The sequence below is a fragment of the Alligator sinensis genome, unplaced genomic scaffold (genome assembly GCF_000455745.1).
Source record: "Alligator sinensis unplaced genomic scaffold, ASM45574v1 scaffold628_2, whole genome shotgun sequence".
Taxonomy (NCBI): Eukaryota; Metazoa; Chordata; order Crocodylia; family Alligatoridae; genus Alligator; species Alligator sinensis.
In genome coordinates, this window is record NW_005841833.1 from 2,474,614 (window position 1) to 2,495,346 (window position 20,733).

A 20,733-nucleotide genomic window follows, 5' to 3' on the forward strand; every position below is an offset into this window, starting at 1 on the left:
TTCACTATTACATGATAGCCCCAGAAGCAAGACCTTTAGGCATCCACAACCATTAGTTGCCCTGAATCCTCCTTTCTGCCTGGACTCTCATTGAGGCTCTTTTGGTGTTACACAGCAATTCTGATGACAATATGCTGAAGAACATTGAGCTGTTCGATAAGCTGTCCTTGCGGTTTAATGGGAGAGTCCTTTTCATAAAGGATGTGATTGGAGATGAGATTTGCTGCTGGTCTTTCTACGGACAGGGGCGGAAGATTGCTGAAGTCTGCTGCACTTCCATCGTCTACGCCACTGAGAAGAAGCAGACAAAGGTAGGCAGGAAACCCACTAGCGCTCCCTAGCAGCTGACCTCCACTACCATCAGACTGGCCTACGGCCTTCTGGTTTGAGGACTCTCTTTAATACCCTAGTCTCTCTGGACCATCAATGCCTGGCAAAAGGGAGAGAGTATAAAACAGGACAGTCAAAACTATCACTGTTCTTTGGGGAAGGGATTTTAGCTTGTAGTGGCTTGCACAACGGGGTCCTGATCTACCACAGAGCAGATAGACTGATCTCTGAGCCCAGTCATGCACTCACTGTTTTCAGGTTCCTGTGTAGAGAATTTATGAAAACAAGTAACCTTCCATTCATATAGGGTCTTACCTGTTCAGGGACGATCCTGCTGCTGTCTGCCCCTTAGGCAGGAATGACTCAGTTTGGGGGAGAAAATGTCAGGGCTGAGCTGAAGTTCACACCAGCCAGCAAGGTGGATCTCACCTCTCCTAATCTCTGCCTGTTCTGGGTGTCCAGGTGGAGTTCCCTGAAGCTCGCATATATGAAGAGACGCTGAATATTCTGCTCTATGAGTCTCAGGATGGCCGAGGCCCCGACAACGCCCTGCTGGAGGCCACGGGTGGGGCAGCAGGCCGCTCCCATCACCTGGACGAGGACGAAGAGCGGGAGCGCATCGAGCGCGTGCGGAGGATCCACATCAAGCGCCCCGATGACCGGGCACATCTCCATCAGTGAGCTGAGGGACAGGTGCAGACTGCATGGCTCCGTTCGCACAGCCGTGGCCTGACCTGCGACAGAACCAGGCGTTTTATTTATGTTCAGTGAAATCTGCGGTTTCCATTTTGTAATGAGAGGAGACGGCCGGGGGGTATTTAACAGGATGTAATTCTGTTAGAGAAACGAGGCATCGGGCACATGGTCAGCCTGGTAATGCCGTATCGGAGCACTTGGAAAATGCCTGTAAATTCGTAGCACTCTTTTCTACTGTCTCGTATTTAGGAAGGAAGAGAGTGACACCCTTCTGCTCTTAGTATTTATTCTGCACTTTTCCTTGGGATTTTCAAAACGGCCACCCACCTCTCTACAGGCTCCACGTTTGTCCAAGCCCCGGAGCCTAATATATAGGAGCAATGCAGCTGTCTGCCACAGTAAAGCTAACCCAACTGCTTTGCTGTAAGGTGTCCTTCTGACTGGACCCTTAAGGCAACAAGGCAGTGGGTTAGTAGCCCCAGAGGGCATCAGCCTTTCAGTTCCATGTCCTAGAGAATCCAGCTGCTCTGCTTGGGCTGGATTTGCTCGCTGTGGTACTGCTTTAGAACCAAAGCTGGCTGGCAGGTTCCAGTAAGCACGTGTAGGGCCTCTGCTATTAAGTACTGAGAGCTACCCTGTCTAGCAAGCAACTAAAAAGCTAGCCAAGGCACAGCGTAGCTTCTCTTTTAAACCTGACTTATAGTGGTTCCATGAAGCTAGTGCCATAGCGAGTAGTGGAGAACCCTCAACTTTCCTGTGGGCACAGTTAAAGGATGTGGGCTATTTCAACTCCTCAGTGAGGGGAGGGTTTGAGGAACAAGCTATACTTTACCGTCTTGCCTTAGGTGGCCCTTGTATCGGCCAGAGCTGGTCACTGCTAGATGCTTTCCCCCCTCTTGACCTCAGAGCGGAGTTTGCGTGTTCATGCTAGGCCACTGCTTCCCCACCTACCCCCAGCTCAACCACAAAGGCTTCTTCCCACAGCTGCCCTGAGCAGAGCTGCAGCATGGACTGCCAGCCCAGCAGGAGCCTCTCGGACTGGAGAGACTCCCCTTGGGAAGTGGTGTAGAAGCCCCTTTCAGTGTCTTGTGGACCATGTGCAGTTATTCCTTGTCAGTCCAAAGCTCCTGGGAAGCAGCAGCTGTGCGAGGGGGACAGAGCTGAAATCCTGTGTATAAAATACTGTATAGATCTAGTTTTCTAAGATTGCTCTTCTATTGCAAATGAATATTTTATCTACCTCCTAGTCTCTTGTTGCCTATTATGGAGTCAAGTAGCAATTGTAGTGAAATCTCATGTATTATTCAGAGGAGTTGGAAATTAAGGGATAAGAATAGGATTATAATGGTACCTACTGCTTCAGGGCTCAAAGCCAGTCCCTACTGGGCATGGAGGCCAGACCTTCTAGGGAGGAAGATCAGTAGACATCTTCCTCTTGTAGAGTCTCTTTCACTGGAAAGATCTGGTGCTGACCTCTGGAGAAAGGGATCTGGACTAGATGGACCACAGAGCTGATGCAATGCAGCACTTCCTCCCACCTTTTTCCCCCATAACCTGGTTGGCAGGAGGTTTGATGAAAGCAAGGGTTATACAGTGAGATAAGGGTGCTCTTGGTTCCAGCAGCGTTGGTCATGAAGTGATGTGTTAGCATTTGAAATACCAAAGGCAGTGCTCACCAGCTAGCATCACCACAGAAATCCTTAAACAGTCCCGCTCACAGAGAGTAAGCATTCAGCCTTCTCTGTGACGGGTGGTACAGCTCCAAGCGTAGGCTTAAAGAGTTTGCAGACCATTTCCATCAGCCAAAGAATTCAAGTGCTAAACCAATACTATCCTCCTGGCAGCTGTGTGTATAACATCCGTCTCAGCCCTCATGCATCAATATAAGCAGTGTCTGAATCAGACATCCAAGTTCCTGTGACACAAACTAGTCTCAAAACCAAGCAGAGTGAATTATAATCTAATTAAACTGCTTAGCATCGTGAGTTATCACTTTGTAACTTCCAGTCACAGGCTTCATTAAAGTGCAGTCATTTCTGTGCCATGTGTAATGCTGTACTAAGTCCCCAGAGAAGCCCTCACTCCTCACGGTAGATGGTTTGCTGTCAGTACAGCACGCACTCCCCATTTCTGGAAGTCGCAACGAAGGCCCTTTCCTTCTCCTGTCTCAGTTGGTCTCATTAAATGAGATGCCATGAGATCATCCTATCTTATTTTCAGTCTTGTGCAGACAGAAAAAGAACCCCTCCATGCTCACAAATTCTGAGGTTGTGCATTTATCAGACTGCATGCTCCAAGCTGGGCTGCATGTATGAGTCTGGTGTTTCCTCATTGGCCAAGCGCGGAGCTCTTGAACACTAAAAGGGGTCGCAGTGTTTGCTGTTAGAGCTGGCCAGGCACCAGCCTTGTGGCCACACAGCCATCACGCACTAGATAAGCCACTGGCATGAAATCTGCCTTAGCGCCTTGCTCAGTGTCGTTGTCCCAGGCTGTCCACATTCCCACAGGACAGCAACTTCCTTCTCACCCAACAATGGGTGTATTTAACCGAAGCGCGCGATCAGCGTTTAGAGCAAGGACCAAACCCAGACTCCCTCCACCTCCCACACGAGTGCAGTAACCACTGGCTCTGGGTCCATAACCTTCATTGTCTACTCTGGTACGGCTTCAAGAGGGGATGGAGAGTGCTGCCACCCTCACCGCTGATAGCCCAGTGCTTAGGGCCCCCCCGCCCCCCTGGTGGAGATTCACCCCGCCTCGGGCTGAGGCAGGAATAGAGCCCAGGGAGAGGCTGACAAGGAGGCCGCTGCTCTCTGCTCTGTTCTGGAAAAGAGAAGCTGACACTTACCTTCAGGAGAGGCGTCAGGGTCAGGATCCCAAGTCATCAGCAGGATGCAGGGCTAGGGCTTGTCCTCAGTGCTGAGCATTGGCCAGCTCCAGGCAGCCACACCTGCAGCCTGCCAGCTGTGGCAGGTCCTGTTGCGAGGTACCTGACTGCACGTGCACTGCGTAGGGCGCCTGGGCCCCCAACGCAGGCCACTGGCTTCCGCTGCAGAGACCAGGCACCTGCAACTTAGGCATTTCAACCCCTTAAGTGTTTCCCCTTTCAAGTTCCTACCTCTGCAGTCTTTAAGAAACAACAGCTTTGAGCTTCCTGCACTGCTTTCTTCTTCTGGTCCTTTTGATCCCGCTCCGTGGTAACATAACATCTCGTCCTCCCAGGGGAACACTGTTTACTGCTGGTGTAGGATCTACACCAGCAGTTCCTAAAGGGCGAAGGCTTTTTCTGCAAGGCAGGTTGTGAGTTAGAAGCAAGCGGTGAATTCCTGTGAGGGGCATTCAGTGCCTGCTTGTTGCTGCCTTAGCTGCGTAGTACAGCCCGACGGTCGTCTCCCGACCGAGAGGGAACCTGCAACATTTGATTGCATCTGATAATGGAAAGGAACTGTGACTCAGTGCCTGTGCTGACAGGAGCAGGAGAGTAGCCCCTGTTTGTAGTACGGGTCTGTTAAAAGGTAGAAGTTACAAAAAGCCTGGTGGGCCACAGCTTCGAACTCAGCTTGACCAGTTCAGCTGCTTATCCCAGCCTACAGTTGGTCAACCAGACTGGTCAAAGCTGCCCCGAAGCCGCCAGCGGGGCCTAGCCTGAAGGACTGATCCTTCAGTTCTCCAAGTTAAACCCCTGACCCAGAACAGGAAGTGTGTGAGCAGCAGGACTCAACCTGACCCCAGCCTGCCTTGCTGTTCCCTCTGGCTTGTGCTCCAACTCCACTCTTGATCTGCCAGCGCCTCGACCCTGCTTGCTCCCCGACTGTGCTTTCTGCCTGATCCCCTGGCTCCTGATTTGGCTTCTTCCTAGACCCTGTTCTCCGATTGACCTCCTGACCCGGCTTGTCCCTCCCCACCCTGGTCAGTACCTCGATTACCGAGTGTCCCGACTTGGCTGCCCACCACCTTGCATGGCAGAGTCTTGATCGCACACAATGAAGAATCAGTCGGGCCAGGGCAGAAGACTGGCAGTCCGTGTCCCTAGCTTGTACATGCAGCCTGAAGAGCAGGGCAGCGCCTTGCTGAACATGGCACATTACACACTGACAAGTCAGCTTTGGGCAGGTTTGCTGCACTTGCCAACATTTGACCAGACTGCTGGTCTTGGCAGTTTTCAGTGCCATCACGCAAAGCATCCTTGCTTTGAAGTATTAAGCTGTACTTCCAGCAGCTGCCTCCCTGAGGCTTTGCCTCCACACTCGCACAATGAATGGGCTGCAACACAACCAGGTTCTTTTTAGAGACCATTGCCCCTTGCAACCCGAGCACCTGGCAGCTGCAGAGGTGCGGCATTAACAGCGAATGGAAACAGTCCCTCATTTCAGACCCAGGGTTGACACTCCTCCCCCTCCACCAGGCAGTAATACTGACAGCCAGCAACATAGAGCTGACAAAGCAAGTTGTTCTGGGAAGGGTTTTTGTCTTTCAAGGTAAAGAGCAGCAGCTCACAGAGCTGCAACTCAAAGTGCTTTCAGGATAATGTCTGCACAGTGCTGAGAAGTAGAAAGAGCGGAGCTCATGGAAACAGTTTTAAAGCAGTTGGCACCCAAGCTAGCTACAGATGGCTGCACAGAGCTCAGCGTAGGTGAGCTGCTCGCTTATCCGCCCCGGGTCCTCAGCAGGCTGCTGTAGCTAGTTTTAAAGCTAGTGTGAGTTTGTCAGCTGCATTTGCACTGCTGCTTAGCTGCACCCTCAGTTTTTAATCTTAGCTTTTCACCGCATCGCTCCATTCCACAGGTTAGGCCAAGTGCGGCACTAATGAATTCAGCTGGTACAATCGGACCTCTCCACTGTGCACAGCTGTGCACCAAGAGCTCGTGCTCGAGTCCTGTGTACGGGTGGTGTCTGCAGTGTGGATTTTTCCATTCTTTTGGCTAGATGCAAAATAAATTAGAAACGTTTCATATTTACTGCAGTGTCTCTCCTTCTTGTTCAGTTCAAGGTAAGTGCCCATCACCACGTCTGCTAGTGTTACTTTCTAGCACCAGCTGTGGCAGAACAGCCAGCACCCTGGCACGCAGGACTCTCCCCCTTCGGAGTGTGTCCCCAGGACTTCAAGGCAGCAAGTGGCAGGTATTTCACATGGTTTCAGCTCATCCCAAGCAGATTTTGGAAGTCTTTGGGTTTGACTGGAGCAAAGGCACTTTTGTCTCAGCAAACCCCACTGGGGATACAGCTGTAGGGGGAGACAACCTCGTCTTCCCCCCACTTCTACACCTGCCATAGCACGCGCCCGTCGCTGGAACAGGGGCTGAGTACCCCTGCTGCCAGCAGCCAGGGTTGTTCCCTACCATGGGAGTTCGGGAAGGGAATTTCACCCCATTGCAGGGAGACCTTCGAAGATGCCTCACCTGGGGTCACAAAACCATCTTGTTCAGAAACTTCCTATCAGCCCAGCAGGTTTCAATGTCAAGCCAAAGACTGTTTTTTCACCTTTTATTTTCATTACTAATTCCAGTGCCCCATACCTCTCACAGTGCACTGCGTATAGCCATTAGCATAGGAAGAAACAACATGGAGTTACTTCAATAGAAAAAACTTTTCCCTACCCTAGAAAGCAATTGGCCAGAAAGAAAGCTGGGCATGTCGATGTCCCCAGCTGTGCAACCTCATCTGCTAAAATACTGATTCAGGTAACGAGACCTTTGCTAGCCCTTATCCCTACTGCATTCAGAGAAATCTCTGCCCACTCAGACTCGGTCGGATACTCGGTTGGGCTGGCTGTGCCAGCTTCGATGGTTGCCAGCGTTTCCGGGAGCAAGGGGGTTTCCAGCCCACAGTGCCAAGTTCCCTGATCTACCAGTTGTGCTGTGCTCCTGTTCAGTACAGTAAATGGCTCAGGAGCTGTGGCTGGGGAAAGCCCTTTTAGTTTTTTTCTACCCTGAAAATCTTTCCTGGCTGGTTAAAGGTCTCAGCTTTAATCTCGTGGGTGCGTAAAACCGATATTTTACACATTTGAGAGCTTCAGCTTTTGGTTTCAAGCATTGCACAATTGTAGCGCGCATCTGTCCGACTACAACCCGTGTACACTGGAATGTGACAGCAACCCAGTGGAATCTAGTTACCTAGAGCTGAATAAGCTCAAAGCTTAAAAAAGGAAATGGAAGAGCTTAAAAAGGCAAGTGAATGCTCAAGTCACAACAGTCCTGTGACCGCAGAAAATTCTCAGCCGCCGGACACAGGTGCTGATCCCATCCCAGGCTCCTCTCACAAGCAAAGATTGACAGACAGAACAGTGGGCCCAGCTTCCCATCAGGACCTTCCACTGGTGGCCACCTGCAAAGAAAGGAACGAGCCATTCTCAGCTCCTGGATTCAAGCTCGGGCAGGGGTGTCTGGAAGCAGAACTACACTGCAACCACCTGCAGGTCTGGGACAGCTACAGGCAAAGGCACAACCACATCGTATGGTATGTGTGCACCACTGGGGATCGGCACGAAGAGCCAAATAATGGACGGACAGCTCATTGCTTAGAATGGAGGCAACAACATGACAGGGCCAGGTGCTCCTTTGAGCTTGGTGCTGAACTTCATTGCCCATCTCTCACCATCTGCTAGTGCGGGCTGGTCTTATGCTCACAAGACCTTTGGGTTGATGGAAACAGATGTCTCCTCCTCCCACATGCTCCCCAAAGCCTGTTAAATACCCCTTCACGCTCCTTTCAGATTCCAGCAAGAGGAGGAAGTGAACATTCACATCACCCTGTACATCCAGGCACAGAACAGGATTCGTCCCTTCCAAAAGGGTCTCTGAAGAATAACCAACATTCCTCACGGGAGGCTGCCAGTGGTAGCAGAAGGGCCTGCTTTCTTAGGGAACCCAGGTCCTTGGCTTGCTTGGGCAACCATCAACATCACAAACCCAACCCGGGGTCTGACAAGGTGAGCTGGGCTCAGGCTTCAGCTCCCATGCTGCCATCAGAGCAGAGCAAGGGGTCTGCAGGCAACCTTAGTCAACTCTGCAGATGAACAACACAGAGGATCTCGCTCCCTGTCCTACGGCCCCTTTGGAGCTGCAGGGCTAGGAGGAGCAAGCAGCAGTGGGAGGGTGACCCAGGTGAGCAGATGACTAAAGGGGAAGCACCACTGTACAAGAAGCTTGTGCACCATCATTTATCTGACTACCATTGCACCCCCAGTCATGCTCTGCCAGGGAGAAAGCAACAGGGCTCCCTCTCCCAAGGAACACCCCAAGCTACAGGCACTTGCTCACTTAATGCACCACTGTGCAGGTATTAGCACCAAGCAGAGCAGGGCCCTGGTTCCTACACGAGTCCTTACCACGGTTAGTTGTCCATTTTTGGCTCTAAAGACCTGAGGCTCCTGCCCAACAGTGAAAACCATCGTCCCTTCTTTCCCAGGGCCGACGCTGAACTGCAGGCTGCAAACACAGAAGGGCATTACTCGTTTACAGACATTTCTCCCTGGAGGCTTTATGCTAGTCTCTTCTGTTTCTTTTCCCAGCAAAAATCTCATCAGGTTAACACAGGGGTGTCAAACCTGCGGCCTGCAGAGCCGCTGTGTCCAGCCCGCTGGACTACCTGCAGGCCCCCAGAAGTGGAGGGCTGCAGCAGGGGTGGCCTGCTGCAGAATCCACAGCCCACCATGGCCATCAGTGGCAGGAAGGTGAGTGATGTCTGATACAGCCCCAATTGTCCTCTCGCCACTTCTCCTATTGCCACTGCTGCAGCCCCATCTCTTCATCCACCTGCTCTACCGCTACCCCAGGCTGACTCTGCCTCGTGCTCCATGCCAGAGCTAGAGCTAGAGCTGCTGCCACATGCTCCAAGCTAAAACCACCCAGGAAACCCCACAGTCTGGGTCTGACCCAGGGCACGAGGTGAGTTTGACACACCTGAGTTAAAAGATGCAAGTCCCTCAGGCTGCAGCAAGGTCTCTGAACAATTGCACCCGTGCAACACAGCCCAGACCAATTTGATTAATGGAAGGTGCTAGCCTGACCCATTGCCCTTGAAACGAGATGCTTTCCAAGCACAGTTAAGCAGAGACAGAAGTCAGCCTGCGAGAGTGAGCATGGCACTCCTGGAACAACATTAATATCTCGGCTGGCTTTCATTGCAATGGAAATGCAGAGATCATAGGAAGGGAGAGAAGAGCAGGAGCAAATTTCTATTGTAGCTTTCACGTTCCCCCACTTCCAGTCTATTCATGAGGCTTTAGCAAGACAGGCTGCATTCATATTGCCGGCACACTGGGAGGGGCCATCGGGAAAGCACAGCCTCTGCTCTGTGCCTGCGTACTGGTATCTCCAGAACCTATTCCTTTCAGGCAGACAGCAGCATTTTCCTGAAGGGCCCTGCTGGCAAAACCCATCAGGCCCTCTGCCAAGTCAGTACCATTCAGGTTAGGGACCCAGCCGTTAAACCATCACAGGCTTTAAAGCACCCAAAGGAGGATTCGGGGTCTTTCTTTTTAACTGAACGTGCAGCAGCAGATTCTCAGATGCAAGCCTGTTTGGTTGTTGCATAGCCTTGCTGGCTCTCTTTCATGGCAGGAAACACTGGTGTGTTTGAAAAAGGGTAGATTACTATCCAAATAAACCTGCTTAAGGGCAAATCTGGCCCTCTGATCTATTCGTGCATGGCATTCTTCCATAGGGTTGTACCGTCTGGGCCAAAGGGTTCAGGTCCCTTCACAAAGTACAGCTTGCTCTAGATCACCGCTTACCTTCCCTGCACGATTCTGATAACGCTCTGCCTGTTGGACAGCATGCAGAGCTTAGTGACCGTCTCAAAGATATGCTCGCACTGCAGGATTACATCCCCCTGGAAGCCAGAAATACGGATTAAATAAATCAATGGGCTCGGACACGAGGAGTCAGCAGGTATCACGGTTAAGAGCTTCTCACTGCAGGCCCAGCAGTTCCACTGTGGACATTTCTAAATAGAGGGAAATGCTTTCACAATGACACAGCGATGAGGGGCAGAGAAAGGCTCAGCAGATTTCTTTGGACAGGGACGAACGGTTCTGCTGAAGCCAAGTTTGCTAAAACACTGCCTCTGGTTCAAGTAGGATGCACGGCAACATGGCTCTCACGTGTAGACAGTGCGCGTAGCCCTGCACTCACAGGCTGCTCTATTGTAATACTTTACCTTCTTGTCCTTATTGTCCTGAGGAATGTGAATGACCAGGATCCCGTCGTTCAGATTGCTGAGAGAAATACCTGGAAAGGAACCCCAGAGTTAAAAGGAAGAAAAACTAAGAGACAACTAGATCATGGTCATTCCCAGATGGAGATGAGTGCCCGGTGGGGACCTGGGAGAAGGGGAGATTCTCTTTATAGTAGCTCTGTCCTGTTCAGACAAGAACAAAGGTGGTAAAAGCTAAACTCCCGTACACAAAATTGCAACCTTTTCACACCTGCTCTGCTGCTGATCAGCCCCAGGAAACCCTTGCTGAGAAAACCACAGAGGAAACGTACCATTTGCACTGTCCAAGAATTAGCATTGTTCTTCATTGCTTACATTTTTTCTATTGTTTTAGTTCTCTTTGGAATTGAAAGTCGTGTCCAGAACATCCGTCACTACCTCGCTGGAACCTTTGCTCTCCGCAAGAGTTCACAGATCCAGACAAAAATATGTATTTTGGGGTTTTTTTTTTAAGAACCTACTTTGAACGTGTAATGATTTTTCCTCACATTACAGCAGTTTCATGAACACATGCATGAGCCGATTGCGCTTCTCTACAGGGAGCAGAAATTTCCACAAACATCAGGGACTCTAATATTTGCATCCTGTTGCCCAGAGCCTATTTTCTGCTAATTAACAGCGATCTCATTTCCCAGCTGCAAACTAGCTGTTATCAAATATGCATGATCTGTAGTGTGAAAAAGATCTATGCAGGGCATAGAGTGAGATCTGGTACTTCTGTTCCCCAAATGAGATTTAAGATCTCTATCATTTCAGATTCTCCTCCAAAGTATTCTGGTCACACTGCACCTATCACTACCAACCAAAGAGGTATTTCTCAAGCAAGAGGGAGTAACTACACATATATAGGCACTCATACAGTTCATTTGGTCCTGTGAGATTCTACGAGGAAAATACCAGCGGAGCAGGGAAATTTGGGAAAACGCCCAGTTTCAGCTAATCAGGAGTGACATCACTATGCCCTTTCGCATCAGATCATGCTACATCATGCTGAAGTCAGACCTCAACGAAGTCAGCAGGGAAAGTGGTTGAACCAATAATCCCAGGTGGGTGAGAATATCTCAAATGCCCTCAGCAATGGCTTTTAAATAATCTGTTCAGGCCCAGGAGGGCAAGATGAAGGAGATGAGGAATTAAGGAAGGGGTGAATCAGTTCAGTGAGGAGGTGAAGGACATGCTCATCACAAGGCCTTGGAAGAGGACTGGGCCCATTACCTTTGAGAGTCGCGTACTCTATTCTCTGTTTGATCTTGGCCATCTCCACCACGTAAGCTGCTACTGTGGTGAAAACAAGCTGCCGCTCCCGTGGTTTAAACCCATTCCTGTCGTACTTCACCACCTGGGTCACGTACTGAAACAACACACGCGTGTTAGCAGGCCCCACCCAGGGTTGGACAGACTGCGGACAATTCAGAAAACAGTCACGTTCTGGGAACTAGTCTGAGTCGGGCACCTCGGTGTTGTCACCAACCACTGCTTAAAATGGTCTGGAAGTAGACATGGTTTTTGTTTCTTTGACTCAGTGGTTCTCAGCCAGGGTGTCACGGTGGGGAAGGGTCACAAAAACCTGCCAGACGCATGGGATGGTTCTTTCTGCCCTGAGTCACTCCGTTTCTGGAAGACGCTTTGTAAGTTTGGACTGGGAAGAGCTGCGGCAAGAACCGGCGCACTGCTACAGCCGCTCCCCGATCTGGGTCTGCAGAATGCGTGGGGCACAGTTCCACCTGGCAGCGGTGGCAATGGCAGTGGGCCGAATACAATACAATTGTAATGATGCAGTGATTTACTAACATACTGGATAAGGAGTTGAGAACCATTGCTTTAACCTTGGCATTGTGGGGAGGGAACACCACTGTGAGATTTTAGAAACCTGGTTTGTTTTGTGTCCTTTCTACAACCCCCCAACACTGTGCTGCAACATCATGGAGAAGTACATCATATGCTTCTGAGGCATCCCCACCATGAGCATTTCATTGTTTTACACAGCTCTAATAACACAGAAAATGAAGAACAGGTGTGGCAAGCAGCCTGTTCCTGCAGAACTCCTGCCACTACGCTCAACAGACCTGCATCTTAGTCTAAAACTGCTATTACCGCATTAAATTCAATACAACCCTTTTAAAGCTCCCAAATGGATGAGATTTGATCAATCAGCTATCCCTCCCCCCAGTCCCAATTAAAGGCTTAAAGGATCTATTGAACCATAAAAAAATAATTTCCCCGTGTTTCATCTGCTTCTTAGGGGCATATGCACTCACACACAAGATAAGATGTGTATTTTAGGTTGTGTGTCTTTATATGGATCATGCCAGTTAGGAATTTCTGGACTGCCTATTCTGTCCTCTAGACCTGCGTCTGACACTTGAAGGTCAAAAGCTTAACTCTGGTACATGCATAATACCATGTTTCAGGCCCTGGAAGCAATCCAAGTTAGACTGAGGGCAAGATGGTGTTGCAGATGGTGTTAAATTGCTGGTTTCTTCTCCTTACCTTGACCATCTCACTCTGAATTAGCTGCAAGACTTTAGAGTTTATCTCTTTTATACCTAAGGAGAAAACCAGAAACACATCTCAGGCTAAAGGGCGGCTGTCAAACTCCCTCCACCAGGATGGAGCCAACCTCCTCAGTCCTTGTTCTAAAGCCACGAAGCTTCCCACACATCTGGGCACTAACCCAGGACCTCATTTCACGACATCCACTTAGAGCTAAGCCTGTGCCTGGAAAATATTTTTGTCCTGAGAAGTTAAAAGAAGTTACTCACCACACAGAGCAATGTTATATTCATCTACTCTTCTCTTCTACCCCCTCCACATTCACAGGGTACGTTCTCTGTGCTCTGACGTGCTGGGCTAACTTCCACCGATACACCATCCAGCCATCCCTCTCTCTCTCTTCTATGCTCTACTTGGGGCTCTCAGAGAGGCCCAAAATGATCATATCCTAGGAGGACTGAGATGCATCGCCAATGCCTTTTTTTTTGTTTTAAATAGTCATTAAAAAAAATGACTACCTACCTGAAGGTCATTAGGCATTATGTCCATTATACCCAAAGAGCACTGCTATGCTAACTTTAGAGATGAGCCCAGCATGGGCTGCTGCTTCAAACAGGGCCCACTCGATGAGTCCTCATTCAGGTAAAAGATCCCCCGCATTTTCCACAAACAATCCAACTTGCTGCCCGGTTTTTCAGAACAGGCAAGGAGCACAGGAACAGAGACACTACTGTTTGTTAGCTGTGTACTCACTTAGCCGGGTCTCCACAAAAGTCTGGTTTATGCTCTGTGGGTAGCCATCCTTCTTCCCTTTGAAAATGGCACTTGTTACAACTTTTTGCTGCAACTATTTGAAAAGAAAACGAAACACCATTTACCCGTCTGGGAGAGTTTCCCATTCGAGGGATAGATCAGAGGTGGTGAAGGAAAGGCAGCTGAAACCTGCTGCATTTCTTCTACCACATTTATTTTCTTTCTTTGTGCTTCTAAGGAGAGGACTAGGAGTCTAACCATCTCTTTGATAGTAAAATCAATAAAGAGCTAAATGCTATTTATGTGAAAGCAACAGGGAATAATTCTGAGAGACAGGTCTCAGCTCCAGCTACATGGAAGAATTGCATTTTATATTTCTAATACCCTATAGAGAAGAATATCTGAGACCTGGCTTTGAGAGGCACAAATCCCGATGACCCCCACTGATAGCATCATGGACTGAATTAGTATAAAACTAAACTTTATAAAAGTTATAATTTATAGTTCTTGCTTTATACAGTTAACTGACTAGAACACTTATTTAACATGATGTTAAATGCTGCCAGCAGATAGATAGATAGATAGATAGATAGATAGATAGATAGATAGATAGATAGATAGATAGATAGATAGATAGATTTTTTTAAACACTCTCTCCACACATTCACTACCTGTGCCTTCCTCTCAGCTGGAAGTCCTTGACAATATTTCCTTACAAGGCTCCTCAGACAGATTTTCCGCAGCATCTCAGAAGTCTGCACAGAAGTGAAAAGAAGAATGGTCATTTTGAAGTGTAAGCTGTACACTAAGCCCAGGACTGAGAGGCTGCCCAGGTGGAATAGGCAGCCTCAGCCCTGATGCCAAATTGCATCTGTGTTTGGTGCAAGTTTTCCTCTCTGTGGAAAAGTGCACCATGGGTGGGGGAGAGGAAAGTTGGCTGATGTCTCTACAATGCTTTAAAAATGTAGAATAGTGACTGAGCAGTTAAGATGATTACTGAAGCTGAAACGATTCAATTTGTTGAATGCAGTTAGAGAGCTCAAAGGGGGGTTGTTCGAACTGTGCAAGAGTAAACAGGGAGTCTGCAGCATCTCCAGTGTGACACAGCACCGCCACAGCAAGGGTCAAAGGAACAGACGCCTTGCACATGGTGTGTCTCACAAGTCCTGGGACAACAATACGCAACAAGGACCAACATGAGGGATGCCCATTACTCAGGCTGCACATTTAAAATGCTGCGAGGTTCATTTCTTTGAGGAAATAACCAATCTCTCTCCTGAATTTTTTATGTGAACAGTTGTCACCAGTAACAGCAAGAGTACGCTAGATTTGGTGGAGGGACAGAGATAACTTTGGACCTTCCAGATGAGGGACACCCCCCAGGGCCGTGAACCTAGGAAGTGGCAGCAGTTAGCTGCAGTCTACATCGGGGGCTGGAAAGGCAGCATTTCACTATGAGAGCTGCACAGAAAAGCACAGAGCACAACGTCTACAACAAACCTCACCTCTTCCATGATAGAAGGAGGCTTGAGCCACGATTGGTCCAAGACGTTTTTTGGAATGTGGTTTCTGAGCTTCATGAGGTAGGTGTACTGTGTGAGCCTTATAAAATCCACATTTTCTGGGCCAACAGAATCTTTCCGTGTGATGAAACCTTTTACATACCTACAAAAAGCAAACCTCGTCAGAACTGGGCTTTTTTTAAACAAAGATCATTCAGAAAGGCACAGGGATGGGGGGCAAGTCACCAAGGCCGGACCATTGACATTCATTCAGAGAAACGTCCGCACAAGCCCATCTCCCTACCATGGGCTCTCCCATTTAACAATGCAGCAAACCGTGAAAGCTGCTCCATGCAAAACCCATGCTGTTCCATGCCATTAATGAATTCAATTCAGTGACATTTTGTGTTCATAGGTTTAAAAGGAGATCTTGCTTATTGCTTGTAGCACTCAGACTCCAAAGTAGTATTAGGAGTCAGGTCAGAATGCAGTTTAAAGAAACAGTGAGCCACCTTCTAATGGTTTGGTTTGAGGTTATCACCCAGAAAGCACAGATGCTCTTTCTAAATGCACAGCGGATAAAAAAACAAAAAACTCATGAGGATGAGCTCAATATTCCTGATAAGCAACAGGCTTTAAAATGGTGTTTTGTAGGCTGTACAGGGGCAGACATCACCACAGCAGCTGGCATTACTCTGCCCATACCCAAGGTGCCCATTCTCGCTCCCCCTTCAATCTTCCCACAGCAAAACCTACTTTCTGAGTGTCTGAACAGCCCACGTTCTTCTCTTGGCTGCTCTGCGTGCCATAACCCCTCTCCAGCAGGCCTCGAGCTTGATTGCTGTAAGAGAGTCAGCCAGGTCAATAGGATTAGAGTCAGCAATGCTTATCATCCTTCTGCTGTAGGATCCTGCTCATCCACTGCTAATTTGGGAAGCAAGAGGAGTGCCCTTCATAATATCATCTAGCTCTTATACAGCACCCCGCATTAGTAGGTTTGGAAGTTAAAGCCACAGATACTACATGCCTCTCCTAAAGTACTGTATAGCTCCCTGGGCCCAGCACTGCCTATATGCCAACTGCTCTATTGAGGAGAAATGAGGTAACATGGGGGGGGGGGTTAGCTCCTCAAAGCAATGCCAAGTCCAAATGGCAATCAGGCCAGTGCTGTGCTGATGGACTTGTATCTTGACTGCAAGCTGCTGAATGGATTTACAGATCAACTCTTATTTCACATATCACTTGGTGTGTAAAGCTATCCTTTAATGTTTAAAAGTGATCAAAAGCCACCAAGCTAGGAACAAAGCTGCTTTATGTGCCTAGCAAACAGAGCAAAACCGTGTTCTTGGTACCTTAAAGCTGTTCTCCGTGTTGCAGTATCCCATTATGTTTTATAGTACAGCAGAGGGTGCTACCGCTACATAGTTAGTACTATATCTCCATGGTCTGGGGACATACCCACAAGTGGTGGCACACAGGGTCACGAGCTAATGGAGTAATAAAGAAACTGGCTGAAAGTCCCTAGTGCTATCTGCTGCAGGGTTATTTAGCAGTTCTAGCCAAATTATACAGCTCTAGAGAGGAGGAAGGATATCACAAGGGCTACTGCTTGCTGGGGGAAGGATTCCTACCTGCCCAAAATTACAAACACAGCCCTTGGAAATAAATCACACCCCCATTCCAAAGTCTTCACCTGCTGTCCTTTTCTTCAGGTAGGCTCTCCTCCCAAGCATTGATTTGTATGTGGCCTGCAGTCTTGACACTGAAAACAGAAACAAGTTTCTTGACACTTTGGAGTCTCAACCATTTCTGAGCAACAACTTTGCAATGAAAGACCTTTTAAATTTAACTTGCCCTCATACATCATGTGTCAGGGTCAGCATTATAGAGGTGCTTATTTCTGAACAATCAAGGCATGTGGGCTAAGCAACAAGTAGGGCCTCACGGCCAAAACAGGAATACAAGAACAATCCTAGCAAGGAGCAGCTTATCTAGCTCAGTAACCTGCCTCCAAGGGCAGTCACAAGTGGGTGCAAGCAGCTCCTTAATGGACAGTTACAGGATTACCTGTCTGTCGGGGAAGATATTTCTCAACCCCAGGGAATGAGTGCTGTTTGCATTATTGGAAGCAGAAGGACATGTCTCTTAAGAGTGACTGGGGTGGGAGGGGGGATAAATCTACAGCTGTACTAAGTGCGTTCCATAGGGCCGATAGACTTACCTTGTCCGATATACCTAGCAATTAAAGCATACATGGTTTGCTTATTTTGGTTCCTCTCCAGACACCTCTAGGACAGGGGTCAGCAATGTTTTTGGGCAGAGTGCCCAAAACACCCACAACCTTGATTTCTAAGATGTTGGCATGCCAGGGGCAGACAGCAGGGAAGCTGTTAGGGCAGCACAGTCCCGGCCCCTTCCCCGAGGCATGTGCTTGTGTGCCAAGCAAAATTAATTTGTATGACATGCTCTGGTAATGCTTATTCCTGGTCTAAGACCTCAACAGCACTTTGCAGACTATGAATCCCACCTCAAATCATGGCATCTCTTACATAAAACCATAGCTCAACAACCAGCAGCTATTCCTAACTCGGTAGGTTTAGTTTCTTACAGTCTCTCTCCAAATGCTCTGCTACAGGCTTAGGCACTTCTGTGCTACTGAAGTACACAGGAAGCATCTCTGCATGAGAGCAGCTGGTTCCTCGGGCTAAGCCACTCAGTAAATGCTACCACGTGCTCTGAAGCTGTTGGCTTCTGGTGCTGGCAAAGCAATTTTCATTCAGCACTTTAGGATGCAAGTGGATGACAGTTGCCACAATGATCAAAGGGATTGGGGGGAGGTGCATGCATGCATGCATATTAGAATACTGTACTCATTGCAATGCATCCTCAAGTTTAGGACACTTTTCAGAAATTGTCTGTTTAAGCAGCAGAGGCTACCTGGGACATGCATTTAGCATGACTTTGGCATAGGCAACAATGACAGCTGGGACAGTGATCCACATTCACACGTGGCTAAAAAGGTGCCCAACCTCCTATTTGCATGTATAATACCCCCATCTGCCCATGCAATCCTGGTAACGGCACACCAGGTGTAACCTTGCAAGTGCACGTGGCATAAAACCTAGCCTTCAGGCCTTTCTGAAGTCAGAGGTCTAAAAATCTTCGCTCAGGTTCCTGTCTCTTGCTCCTGATCATCCCCTCCAGGAATGCTGTTTCTGGCATCTTTAAAATTTACTCACAAATGAAAGAGACATGGTCTTAAAAGAACAGGGAGTAATTGTTCTCATACTAATTGCAGAAGAAGTAAATTGGAACTGTACCTAGCAGATATTTCTTGCTTTCAAATGCATCTTCAGTGGCAAACAGTGTCCTTGGGAAACGAATGAATATTTTGGTCCTAAAAAAAAGGAGAGGAACACACAAAGCCTATTAATTCCAACCAATTTAGGGAGAGGTGTATTACAAACGGGGTGGGGGGGATAAAGACCTTCACTTTGTTTTTACCCAGGTGATAGTATTCTGCACAAGGGCGAGGAGTACATTGGAGGAGGCTGGCAGGGATTTGAACAGGAAACAAACCAAAGGCAAAAATAAGGTTGGAGAAAACAGACCTTGAGGGAACAATGGAGAATGCCTCTCCCTGGCTTTAAACAGGTTGGCAAGATTTATTTCCTCTGCCTGAGCCCAGGATAGAAGGAAGTGAGCAAGGCCATTAAAAGACCCCAGGCCTAGAAAATTAAAAGGGATTGAGGTGGTTGCTTAGGTCAGCAAGAAGACAGAGAATTTTGCAGCAGGGCAGTCTTCTCCCAGCTCAGAGAAGGGAGGTAACTAAGCTGAATTTCAGTTTGCAGGGAAGTATTAACAATTATCTCCAGGGAAATATATGCATGTGAGCTCTTCGCTCAGTGTGCTGTGTGCCTTTGGAACAAACATTCTGTTTGGAAAAAGCTGTTTTGAAGTCACTTTAAGCAGCAGCTACTGCAGAGTCCTGAGGGAAGAGGACTCAGATGCTGAACTCAGCCGAGCCTGTTGAGTTTGCATGCTTGATAGATAGCAGAGCTGCAGCCCAGGGACTGAGAAGAGAGGGACCACAGGTTCCACCTGTGAGCGTGAAGGAGACTTGCCCTGGCCCCACAGGGGTGCACTTGAGAAGAGCTGGAAACGGGGTCTGAAGTGCAGCTCAGCTCCACAGCCATTGGCACCAAGATCAAACACTGGGACAAGAGGAAAGGGAAATGTACCTTCCTAGTTTATAGTCTTCAGGCCTGTACCCAATGTACTTGATGAGCCTCTCCACTCCTTCAGCTGCTGGCCCATGCCACTGAGGCCAGGTTTCTGGGCACAGGGATTTGTACCTGGAAGAGACAGCAATACGTCCACGCGAGTCTTTTTGGTTTTTTAATCTACCCACAGTTTGAGCCCAAGGAAGCCTGTGCATTGGCAGATGCAGACAACATATAATGGTGGATGTTAAACATGCTCAGGGAACAGTGGTGGCCAAGTTGACTAATGCAGTGTCTGCGCAAGTTGCATTTAAAGTCAGAAAATACAAAGCAAGGGGCCAAAACGTGCAGATCTGATCACCTCAAGCCTTACAGAATTGGCTTGAGTGAGAGGTGCCAGACACAGGAGTTACTGAAATCCTTTAGATACAGAAAGACCAACCCAGCAGCCAGTATCTGTGCACCTCTGTCCCCTGGAGGCACTGCACTCCACGGGATGATTTAAGAAGCCTGAGCACACTCAAAAGCTGTTGGGGTGCAGCAACATTTCAAGGGACCTTCATTTACCTTTGCAAAAACATTTCGTACTTCCGCCGGTAAGCAAAGCCAGCTCGCCTCACCCGCAAGTGCTCCATCAGCCCCAGATACTTCACCTGGTGCTTGATCAGATGCTCATTAAACTTCCCTGTGGCGGAGAGAGAAACAGGCAGAACAGGAAGTCACCCAGAAGCACTTTCAATGGCACACCTCGCCCACTGCTCCACAAAGGCAACGTTTCATGCCACCACATTGCAGCAAACTGTGACGGGCAAGCAAAACATGATCATAGCAGGGGACCTTCCACTGACTTATTGCCAGTTGCTTCAGTCTGTCTTACAGACTTTTATGGTTCCTGTTACCCTTTGAACTGAGCACTTCACAATTTCAAGGGGCTTTATGCTCACAACACCCCTCTGAGGCAGGCAACGTTGAGATGCAAAGAAAAGGAAAAAAAAGGATGAAATATTTTCAAGACTAGCCAGGTCGCACCTTCCAAAGTGACTTTAGATAACATTTTCAAAGCACCTGAACAAGCGGCATAAGTTCACGCAGGACAGTCTGACTTGAACCTAAGGATTCTTTAGGGCTCTAGGCCGGCATCCCCAGTGACTGAACCATCCTTCCTTCAACACTGCCTGAAATCTTAAGCTTCTGTAACCAACACTGTACCCCTTGCCCCCTGACAGGCCTTTTTTGCTGACACCGTAGATGCCCATATTCTTGCCAGCTGTGATCACTGCAGCCCAAATGCCATGGGAGCTACTCCTTAGGACTAGAGTCTGGAGCACCAAGGAAAAGGAACATAACAAAATGAATGAGACGACTAATGGATGAACAAGGGCTTGTGCAGTCCAGATCTCTAGTCTGGAAAATTCAGTACAGCCGCCAAGGAAGAGTTTACCAGTAAGTCTATGCTACAGCTTGCCACTTCTTAGATCTTGGCTGACGGCCAAGAGAAAGGGCACAGCAGGGAGCATCAG

At 48.6% G+C, this 20,733-nt stretch overlaps 2 protein-coding genes across 3 annotated transcripts in view; one reads left to right on the forward strand and one right to left on the reverse strand.

The window, feature by feature from the left end:
• The window catches only part of KCTD10 (potassium channel tetramerization domain containing 10), an 11,904-nt gene extending 8,838 nt beyond the window's left edge, over positions 1–3,066 (forward strand). Inside the window, exons 5-6 of the mRNA XM_025198457.1 lie at positions 116–311; positions 793–3,066. Of these exons, the coding sequence (XP_025054242.1) occupies positions 116–311; positions 793–1,011 (415 nt within the window). The 3' untranslated portion in view covers positions 1,012–3,066. The remainder of the gene's footprint in view (positions 1–115; positions 312–792) is intronic.
• Positions 3,067–6,510: 3,444 nt separating this feature from the next.
• The window catches only part of MYO1H (myosin IH), a 49,479-nt gene continuing 35,256 nt past the window's right edge, over positions 6,511–20,733 (reverse strand). For both annotated transcript variants that reach the window (XM_006015142.2, XM_014517887.2), the window contains exons 19-32: positions 19,781–19,898; positions 19,232–19,345; positions 18,311–18,387; positions 16,684–16,752; positions 15,747–15,831; positions 14,994–15,153; positions 14,160–14,243; positions 13,489–13,582; positions 12,733–12,788; positions 11,458–11,593; positions 10,186–10,256; positions 9,761–9,858; positions 8,354–8,453; positions 6,511–7,350 (exon numbers count right to left, since the gene is read on the reverse strand). In XM_006015142.2, the coding sequence (XP_006015204.1) occupies positions 7,327–7,350; positions 8,354–8,453; positions 9,761–9,858; positions 10,186–10,256; positions 11,458–11,593; positions 12,733–12,788; positions 13,489–13,582; positions 14,160–14,243; positions 14,994–15,153; positions 15,747–15,831; positions 16,684–16,752; positions 18,311–18,387; positions 19,232–19,345; positions 19,781–19,898 (1,286 nt within the window). In that variant the 3' untranslated portion in view covers positions 6,511–7,326. The remainder of the gene's footprint in view (positions 7,351–8,353; positions 8,454–9,760; positions 9,859–10,185; positions 10,257–11,457; positions 11,594–12,732; positions 12,789–13,488; positions 13,583–14,159; positions 14,244–14,993; positions 15,154–15,746; positions 15,832–16,683; positions 16,753–18,310; positions 18,388–19,231; positions 19,346–19,780; positions 19,899–20,733) is intronic.